Below are 10925 nucleotides of genomic sequence, written 5' to 3' on the forward strand. Positions count from 1 at the left end.
GGAGGTTTTTGATTACGATTCAATCTCCTTACTAGTAATCGGTCGATTGAGATTTTCTATTTCATTTTATTTAGTGCTGGTAGTTAGTATGATTCTAGGAATTTATCCATTTCTTCTAGGTGGTCCAATGTGTTGGCATATAATTGCTCACAATAGTGCGTGACAAATCTTTAAATACATGACATCAGTTGTAACATCTCCTGTTCCATTCTATTTATTTGATTCTGCTCTTTTCCTGGTAAATCTAGTTAAAGGCTTATCAATTTTGTTCGCTTTTTCAAAGTACCAGTATCTTAGTTTTGCTGATTTTGTCTACTGTCTTTTTAGTCTCTATTTCATTGATTTCTGCTCTAATCTTTATTATTTCCTTCCTTCTACTACATTTGGGCTTTGTTTCTTCTGCTATTTCTATTTCCTTGAGATGAATAGTTAGGTTGAGACTTTTCTTGTTTCCTGAAGTAAGCATTTATCCCTAGGAACTCCTGTCTTACAACTGTTTTTGTGGGGTGCCTGGGTGGCTCAGTCGGCTAAGCATCAGACTTCAGCTCAGGTCATGATCTCACGGTTCATGAGTTCAAGCCCCGCATCGGGCTCCATGCTGACAGCTTGGAGCCTGCCTCAGATTCTCTGTCTCCCTCTCTCTCTGCCCCTCCCCTGCTCATGCTCTCTCTCTCAAAAATAAACAAACATTAAAAAAAATTTTTTTTAATTGTTTTTGCTATAGCTCACAAATTTTGGCGTATTTTCGTTTTCGTTTGTCTTGAGGCATTTTATTTCTCCTTTGATTTCTTCTTTGACTCCCTGATTGTTCAGGAGTATGTAGTCTAATCTCCACATATTTGTGAAGTTCCCAGTTTTCTCCATTTAATTAATTTCTAGTTTCATACTATTTATTGTGATCAGAAAAGATACTTGATAGGATTTAAATCCCCTTAAATTTATTAAGATTTCTTTTGTGGCCTAACATATGATCTAACCTGGAAAATGTTCCACGTTCACTTGAGAAGAATTTGTTATCTGCTCCTTTGGGACAGAATGTTCTAATATATCTGTTAAGTCCATCTGATCTAACATGTCATTTAAGGTGGTTTCCTTGTTGATTTTCAGTCTGGATGGTCTATCCATTGATAGAAGTGGAATGTTAAAAATACCCTGCTATTATTGTACTGCTGTGTACTTCTCCCTTTAGAGCTGGCAATAGTTGCCTTCTGTATTTAGGTGCTCCTATGTAGGGTGCATAAGTATGTATGAATTTCGTATCCTTCTGTTGGACTGACCCCTTTATCACTATGTGGCACCTATCTTTGCCTCTTATTACTGCCTGTTTTCAAGTCCATTTTGTCTGACAGGAATATAAGTACTCCAGCTTTCTTCTGATTTCCATTTGCATGAATTATCTTTTCACCTTCTGGGACCCCCATAAGGTAAAGGTTAGTCCATTTGATGTTGTCCCATAGCCCCTTAATCTATTGTAACTTGTTTTCATTTTTTCTTTTTGCTGCTCTGACTGGATGAGTTCTGCTGCTCTGTCTTTGAGTTCATGGATCCTTTCTTCTGCTTTATCTAGCTGTCGCTGGACCCCTCTCAAGTGTAACCCGCCAATCTCAGTCTAGTCAAATTTTCAACCCCTTTCTTTAAGATTAGCACTTTTTGTTTAGAAATCCTTCCCTACTCAAAGATCATAAAGATGCTTTCCTATACTGCCTTTCAAAGTTTTACAGTTTTGTCTTCCACACATTTCATCATTAATCATCCTGGAACTGATTTCTGGGTACGGTGTTAAGTAGTAGTCCAATTTCATTTTTAGGGAATAAAAATGTTCTCATACCAATTACTGAAAAGCTCACCCTTTATCTAATCTAAGAATGCCAGCTCTGTACAAACCAAGGTTTTATATTTGTATATGTTTTGGATTAGCCTGTCCTTAATCAATACGTCTATTCTTTCCCAATGCCTCACTGCCTTCAACTATTGTGAAATGGTAATTCTTCTCTTCACTCTTCTTCAAGATTGGCTATTTTATTTTAGGCTCTTTACCACTGTTAAGTTTTAAAATCAGCACTGAACCTGTAAATTTATTTAGCATGAAGTGACATCCTCTCAATATTGAATCTACTAACCAATGAACGTGAATTATCTCCCATGTATTTAGTCCTTCTTTAATGTTTCTAAATAAAGTTTTATAATCAGCTAGTCGTAACTTTTTTTGCTAAGTGTAAGGACACATGGATGTATCAAATGGTTTTTCTACATATAGAAAGACAGTAATGTTTGTTGTCCTTCAACTGTTACTGTGGTGAATTTCACCAATGGATTTTCTAATGTCAAACCAACTGTGCATTCCAACCCTATGTGGTCATAGGTTTTAATACATTGCTGGACTTAATTCCATAACATTTGCTTGTGAGTTCTGTATCTATGTCCACAAAGGAGAAATGCCTAGAACTGAGCTTTCCCATACTGTTCTCTTCTGATTTTGAGCCAAGTTATTTAAATAATCTAAAATGAATTCGGAGTTGTATTAGTTTCCTAGGGCTGCTCCAACAAATTATCACAAACTTGGTGGATCAGAACAACAGAAGTTTATTCTGTCATAGTTCTGAAGTCCAGAAGTCAAAAATTCGGTGTCAACAGGGCCCTCTCCCTCACAAGTATCTAGGGGCAAATCCTTCCTTGCCTCTTGCAGTGTCTGGTGGCTCGAGTGCCCTGGCTTGGGACGGCATCACTCCGATCGCTGCCTGTGTCCTCACACAGCCTTCTCCCCTGTGGGTTCCAAATCTCCCCCTCCTTTTCATTGGCTCTAGTATCCACTCAAATCCCAGATGATCTCATTCTTTTATTTTTTTTTAATTTTTTTTAACATTTATTTATTTTCAAGAGACAGAAAAAGACAGAGTGTGAGTGGGGGAGGGGCAGAGAGAGAGGGAGACACCGAATCCAAAGCAGGTTTCAGGCTCTGAGCTGTCAGCGCAGAGCCCAACGGGGGGGCTCGAACCCACCGACCGTGATATCATGACCTGAGCTCAAGTCGGACGCCTAAATGACTGAGCCACCCAGGAGCCCCCCAGACTATCTCATTCTTTTTTTTTTTTTTTTTTTAATGTTTATTTATTTTTGAGACAGAGAGAGACACAGCATGAACAGGGGAGGGCCAGAGAGAGAGGGAGACACAGAATCTGAAGCATGCTCCAGGCTCTGAGCTGCCAGCACAGAGCCTGACGCGGGGCTCGAACTCACGGACCGTGAGATCATGACCTGAGCCGAAGTTGGACGCTCAACCGACTGAGCCACCCAGGCGCCCCCAGACTATCTCATTCTTAATCACATCAGCAGAGATCTTACTTCTAAATACAGTCACATTCACAGGTACAAGGACCGAGAGTTAGACGTAGATTTTCGAGGGACACTATTCTCCCTACTAAAGGAATGTTCTTTTTTTAAATTCTGAAATAATTTATGTAATTTTGGAATAATCTATTCCTTTAACAGTTGGTAAAAATTGGCAACAAAACTTTTTGGGTCAGGCAAAACTTTGTTGGCAACAAAACTTTTCTTTGTGGCAAGATTTTAAAATACTAATTAAATTTCTTTTCAGGTTTGAGGACTATTCAGGTTGACACCTCTCAAGTTCACTGCATAAAGTTGTTTATATTTTCTTCGTTTTAGGTCTGGAACATCTGTAGTTATATTCCCTTTGGTTTCTAATCTCACTTATTTGTGCATTTTGTCTTTCTTCCTTAACCAGTGTTCCCAGTGGTTTGCTCATTCTATTAGTTTTTAATCAATTAATTTTGGCATTTTTTATTTCTTTCTAGAATTTTATTTGTAGTTCACTAATTTCTACTCGAATGTTTATTTACTAGCACTTTGTTTGAACCTGCTCATGTCTAACTTCTTAAGCTAAAGGCTTAGTTGACTTTCAGCCTTCTTTTCTAATAAAACTATCTATCTATGACAATACATATTCTTCTAAAAGTGCCATCTTAACCACATTCTCAAGTTTCGATATGTAATTTCATCGTCTCATAAGTTCTTAACATCTCGCCTTCCTTCTGATACCATTCTCTGATCCATGAATTATTTAAAAATGTGTGGCATGATTTCTAAGCATACGAGGTTTTTCTAGTTATCTTTTTAACACTGACTTAACTCTACCGCAGTCAGAAACCGTAGTCTGCGTCACCCCATCTCTAGAGAGCGCTGACATCTGCTCAGGGCTGTCGGCAGTCATCTTTAACACATGCTGGCGACTGAGAAAACCCTTCTGCTCTGCAGCTGCTGAGTTCAGCGTCCCTGACAGGGACTGTGAGGTCACCTGTGCTGCCACCACCTTTCTTTTCCTTACAGAATACTTTTGAGTTTTGTTCATTAATTACTACGAGAGCTATGATGAATTTATTCAGTAATAAAATGTGGAAATTTTACATCTAGAAAGATATAAAGTGAATTGAACATTTCCCATTACATAGTCGCCTATCTCTAGAAATGATTTTTCCTTTAATGACTATTTTCTTTGACATGAATGTATCTACTCCAACTTTCCTCTGGGTTTGTATTTGCTCACATTTTTTCCCATGCTTTCCCCCCACCCCCAACATTGCTGTCCTCTCTATTCCTATATTTAGATTGGTCTGTTAAGAATAACCTTTGGGGCGCCTGGGTGGCGCAGTTGGTTAAGCGTCCGACTTCAGCCAGGTCACGATCTCGCGGTCCGTGAGTTCGAGCCCCGCATCAGGCTCTGGGCTGATGGCTCAGAGCCTGGAGCCTGTTTCCGATTCTGTGTCTCCCTCTCTCTCTGCCCCTCCCCCGTTCATGCTCTGTCTCTCTCTGTCCCAAAAATAAATAAACGTTGAAAAAAAAAAAAAAATTTAAAAAAAAAAAGAATAACCTTTAACTGGATTTTTTAAATCAATTATGATCATCTCTCTCACTATAATTATGGATATATTTGGATTTATGTCTACTATTCTATTTTGTAATTTGTATTTTTCTTCTTTGATGTTTTTCTTTCTGTATCACCTTCCTTTGGATGGGTTTTCATTACATTTTCTTACTGTTACTCTGGAAGTTATACCCCATGTTTCCATTCTTTTAGTATTCATGTTAGCAATTCTACACTGCAGATTTAACCTGTTGGAGTCTTCAAGCAATACATTTATTTCTTTTCCTCTTCCAAAACAAGACCTTTAAAACACTGAAATACACATATGCCCCTCTCAATTTAAAAGCTGTTATTATTGGTACACATTTCTGTTCTCTAACATTTTGTTGTTTCTGCCCACAACTCAAAATGACTTATATAATCAATGTTCAGATTTATTCACGTATTTACATTTTCTTTGCTTATCATTTCTTCCGACATCTCAAACCCTCCTTTGTCATCATTTTCCTTCAGCCTTCAAGTACAGGATTAAGAAGATATCCTTTAGACAGGCTGTTGATAATAAAAATCATTTTTTCAACTGTTTCTACAAATGGCTTTATTTAATCCTCACTTTTGAAAGCTAATTCTAGGGATTGTAATTCTCGACTGAAAATAATTCCTTCAGTATACTGAAGCATACTTGACAAGGGTATCTACTCCCCCATAATGCCGGAAATGAGAATCTCTAATCGGCTGTGATGACTGGTGTACAGATGGACTAATTCACAGACTACAGTGAACACAGTTACAGATTTTCAAAACTGGCAAAAGCCAAAGACAATCTACAGGGACTTCCCAGGTCCTCAACAACATGAGGATCTTGTCCTATCTCCATTTTGGTGGGAGAACACAGGAAAAGCGACAGAATCTGAGAATTTTAAGACACAGTAATCACCATTTTAGCGTACTTACCATGCTGCTTGGATTTCTTTTTCTTTTTCTTTTTCTTCTTCTGTTTTGGTTTGTAGTGATCTTTGTCTTTCTTCTCTTTTCTTTCCTTATCCTTCTCTCTTCTCTTACCTACATGACAGGAGTGACAAAGTTAGCCATCGTGACTGATCTTGAGTCGTTGCTCTGTGGTTAACCTAAAAGCAGCATTTATGTTTTAATCAGCTATTCCAGTCACCTGCCCAGTGGATGGATTCAATTAAACTGTTCCTGTCATGGGTCTGGAACTCCTGATTAGCTTATTGGGCTCTAAGAGGGGGTCTTCATTAGCAGTGTTGAGAAATCCCAACTCCTGACACCTTGAAGTTAACACAGACAGTAGTTAAAATCTTAAATGAGTAATATACTCAGTTCCCTGATGTGGCAAGAAAGAAATTCCATAATTTAAGAAAGACTTGACTGAGGAGACTCAGCATTTCCACGGAGAATTTAATGAGAAAATATATCAGATTTTAAAAAGAACGTAATGAAATTCTTTCCTTTGGAAAAATAAAAAACTAGATCAATCCGTAAGTAATTCCTTCAGTCTTCCAATACTTCCCAGTGTGTACAATGAAGGCTAGGAACACAGAGCAAAAACTGACTTAATTAAACGGATTTTTCCCCCAAAGTTTAAAATACCCTTCTTCCCATTCACGTGTACTTAAAAAAAAAAGGAATGGATGTGAAAGCAATTTCCTAGGGTATTCTACTTAAAACTGACTCATCACATATACTCAACTACTGTTCCAAATCAGAATGATGTAGCCTACAATTTATCAAACATATTTAATCCACTCTCAGGGACCCAACTCCAGCTGGCTAATCTACAGAATATTTAAGACTATCATCCATTACTGTAAAATGTTTCATTATTATAGCACAGAAGACAGAAAAGAAAGCAGAAAACTCACTGACGTTTTTATAAGGTCAGTTAAAGAAGAAAGTCTGAGAAAAATGACTCTTTTAATTTACCATCCATGCCCTAAGTCCCAACAATATTAGCCGGTGGCTTATTTTTAAAGAGCCATCCTACAAAGAAGTTCAGAAACACAAAATTCTCAGAGGAAGCCTTCGACTCCGTCAACAAAAAATACACATAATACTATGAAAATATGTGTTTAAGAAATACGTATGTGGAACTGAACAGCACTGATAAATACGAACCCGGATGGTCACTGACACCTAAAGGAGCACTAACAGGTAAAAAGTAGGGGACAGACTACGTCCTCCCGCTGCCAAGCCATCTATAGTCTTTTTGCTTAAAGATTACTTTCTGTTCATACCAAATGCTGTTGAGCTTTTTTCTTCCAATTTCACTTTTTTTTCTGTTTTCGATAGTCCTGCAGGTTTAGGGGAAAAATACGTTAAGTTTAGTCAGAAGCGGTTAAAAGGAGGGGACAATAGTTTACATTACAAGTGCTCACAGAAGTCTACTTAAGACTCTTTTCTCCTAAGGGTCTACGTTATTTTATTGCCTGAACTAGTAACAAAGAGGTGGGACTTCTCGCTCCCCAAAACTGATACACGAAGGATGATTTTTGTTTCTTCATACTACCCACGTTAAAATCTTGGCTCCACCATTTGTTAACTGCTTGGCCTTGAGCAAATCATTTAACTCGTCTGTGCTTCGGTTTCCTTCTCCGCCAGATAGGAATGACTATCTCACACTGTTATCAGTATTATGTGAGTCAAAATCCGTAAGATGTTTAGACCAGTGTTTGACTAATAATAATCAGTGTTTTTTGTTTTTTTGTTTTTTCAGTTTCTCCTCTGTGGTGGGGTAATAACTGAAGACTACATCCTTTTTAGAAAGAGCATGAACATGGGTTCAAACATTTAAAAAGACAGATGAATGCACTGAGCAATCAGTAAAGATCTCTTGTGGCATCACAGCCTTTGGCAATCCTGAGGCTGAAATGCACAAGTGGTAGGTCCGTGGAACATTTCTGCTTCTGCGACAATTATGACACGAATGCTCTTTAGGTCATCCAGAGGAAAAATTAAACTTCTTATTAAAGGATAGTGGTTTTCAACAAATCTGTTTAAAATTTTTAAACTGATATTTAACTTCTGTTGCCTAAACTAAGCTAGTACCTTTGAACTCCATCATGAACGTGTTGTTAGGTAATGATAAAAGCCAAAACAATTATTTTACAAATCATTTTTGGTCTTTCTCTAAAAGGAAAACACAGAGGCCTATTTGCACATTAAAAATACTCAACCTTAATGATTTGGGTACTATTAACTAATAGTCCAAAATATCTTTTCAACCAGTACTCTCAATAATGGTATAGCTGACACACCGACATTTAACCAAGCTTCTCAACTCAATACTCAATCGTTTCCAGTGCTAATATCTTATGTGTATCTGAGGTTAATCTAAGAGAAATATTATAGTACATTTCATATACAATTTCGGTCTATTATGCTTTAATATCGCCATTTACAAAGCTGCTGATTTTTCAAGACATTCCAATACAGAATCAAAAACAAAAAAAAAAAAGCTAGCACCTTACTTCAAATATTTTATACAATTTAAAAACTTAATAGAAATACAAAAATACCACTCAAATTGAATTAAATGTTAATAAGACTCTAATAAGTTTTAAATTAAGTAAGAATACTGATAGTCTCTGTGACAAAAAAACAAAAAATCTTTCACAAGAAAAAAAATGAAAGGAACATCAGCACAAAAAGAAATACAACTGAATTTCCTTACTGTCAAGACTCCTGAACAAATGCATCACTTCCTTTAATAATTACTGTTTATTGGGGCACCTGGGTGGCTCGGTCGGTTGAGCATCCGACTTCGGCTCAGATCATGATCTCACAGTTCGTGGGTTCGAGCCCCACATCGGGCTCTGTGCTGACAGCTCAGAGCCTGGAGTCTGCTTCGGATTCTGTGTCCCCCTTTCTCTGTTCCTGCCCCTGCTTGTGTTTGCTCTTTCTCTCTCTCTCTCTCTCTCAAAAATGAATAAACTTAAAAAAAATTTACAAAAATAATTACTGTTTATTAACTACTAATTACTGCACCATAAAAAGTCTACATGTTTGATGCGTTTTGGTTGAAAATAACAAGACATTTACAAGACCGAGAGTGAGAAAGAAGCTTTCCCAGTCCTCAGTGATGGCACACGCAAGCTCGGGAGCAGCACTTGATCTTGATTATTGCCTTGAAGGTCTCCCCCATCCTGGGCACTGAATCCAGGGTGATTCGAAGGAAAACTGCTTCCTGGGCTGCCTGTGCGCCTGGGGCTGTGTGTGGGAGCCCTCAGGTACTCGGGAGGACAAATGCACTGGCTGGGAGCGTCTGCTCCGGAACACTCTGGAACACGGGCCGGCAAAACACAACAGTGCTCTCCGCAGGATCAGGTCTACGTACACTTTTCACAAGTTCCAGCGGTTCCTAAACCTTTAGATTTCTCAACTGATACGATTTCAGACGTAACACTGAGGGACTGACAAAGGGATGTCAATTTTATGTATGCATAGATACTAAAATATTCATACGTGCAATAATGATGGCTGGACTTCTAAAAACACACCTAAATAGACAAATAAAATTGATCTGTTCTAGAATTCAAGAGAAAAAACTGTTTTATGAGAAGTTCATTCCCTCATCCTTGGATTCCCCGTGTGCTGGAATTTGGGAGCCAAATAATGAGGCCTTCGATTTATTGAAGTGTGATTTTTAAGCTGAATTTTTTCAACACAACATTCTCTTCAAACAAAATATGACAGGAGAGTCTAACACAGACTACAAAAGCCGAAAATATGAGCAATGGAAACAGACAGGCCCCTTCAGGGAGGTAGGTCTGTGAACCGTGTCTGCTCGCACACAACGGAAAACCCGGCGGCGCACGCTGGTTTCTCAAGCCCCTTCCAGGAGGCTGAGTATCTGTAATTCCTCTGGCTGGAAAACGAGGCTATCCCTGAGCCTCTCCATGGAAACCCCAGGCTCCATAGGGGCCGGGAACATTTGGTGTGGGAGTAGAAGCAGATTGTGGGGTCCCTGGCTGTAGTTTTGTTTTGCCCAATTCTGAAATAAATAAACAAATCAAATAACAAGGGAAGAAACTGAAAAACACTTAAAAAACCCCAAGTCTCTTACAGAGTAAATGCAAAGTCGAGGTAAGGCACTGGACTAAAACTCATCTATTTAAAGTGCCAGCACTGCACCACAGCACAGGCAAGCGGCCCACGCATCAGAGGTTCTGTGATAATTACCGGCTCACCCTTCCGTCCACTGAGCTTCAACATCTTTGAACTCCTTAAAGAGGCTGGAGTAATTCAGTATTTGCTACACACACACTCGGTAGATAAATGAGAAAATGAGCAAACGTTTCCAGACGGCAACAAAACTAAGACTCATCCTAACCTAAAACTGGTCGGCTCCATTACATACAGCACTCTAATAGTAAAATGAGAACAAAGGCATCGGTTTTTACCAGGGTACCGCTGGTGTTTTTTGGTAACGTGGGCAGCAGTAGCACTCTTAACCCAGACTAGACAGAACGTGGGCACGCTCGCCCGTGAAAGAACGCAGAAGGATGGCCTCAGACGCCTCATCTCTACCGTGAAAGGTTTTAACCTTTCAGAACAGGTGTATGTGACAATTTGCATAATCTCATGAATCCTTTACCAGGACTGCGAAACTCAACAGTGTGTGTACCTCGGACACATGAATAATAAACATCTAAGTCTGCTCAACTATTTCCCGGCTTATGACTAACATCCTCCTCCTCTTCAACAACCCAAGAGTTTCAATCTGACAAAAACACCCCAGGAAAAGTCTTTGACTCAAGTTCGAGTAAATAACGCTTGCTATGGAAGTAACAAAATTTCCTTTTATTAATGAAGATGGAAACCAACCAACCAAGCACACATGCATATATTAAAAAAACAACAAGACACGACAGAAACAAAAACAGCTGTCACTGTGATTCTACATGAAAGACTACAGAAGTCCAACAAGACTGCAAAACAGTGGAAAGAAGGTAGGAAACAAAACTGGTAAGAGATAAAAGCATGCCAATGACTCAGAATGTTAATGCAAGTCAGAGAGGCTCAC

The 10925-nt window shown here is 38.7% G+C and overlaps 1 protein-coding gene across 3 annotated transcripts in view; it reads right to left on the reverse strand.

Moving 5' to 3' along the window:
* Positions 1 to 10925, reverse strand: part of PHF20L1 (PHD finger protein 20 like 1) — an 88042-nt gene that overhangs the window by 32132 nt on the left and 44985 nt on the right. For all 3 annotated transcript variants that reach the window (XM_030303839.1, XM_030303840.1, XM_030303838.1), the window contains 2 exons: positions 7138 to 7194; positions 5837 to 5944 (listed from right to left, as the gene is read on the reverse strand). In XM_030303839.1, coding sequence (XP_030159699.1) covers positions 5837 to 5944; positions 7138 to 7194 — 165 coding nt within the window. The remainder of the gene's footprint in view (positions 1 to 5836; positions 5945 to 7137; positions 7195 to 10925) is intronic.

This window comes from Lynx canadensis, chromosome F2 (genome assembly GCF_007474595.2).
Source record: "Lynx canadensis isolate LIC74 chromosome F2, mLynCan4.pri.v2, whole genome shotgun sequence".
NCBI lineage: Eukaryota > Metazoa > Chordata > Mammalia > Carnivora > Felidae > Lynx > Lynx canadensis.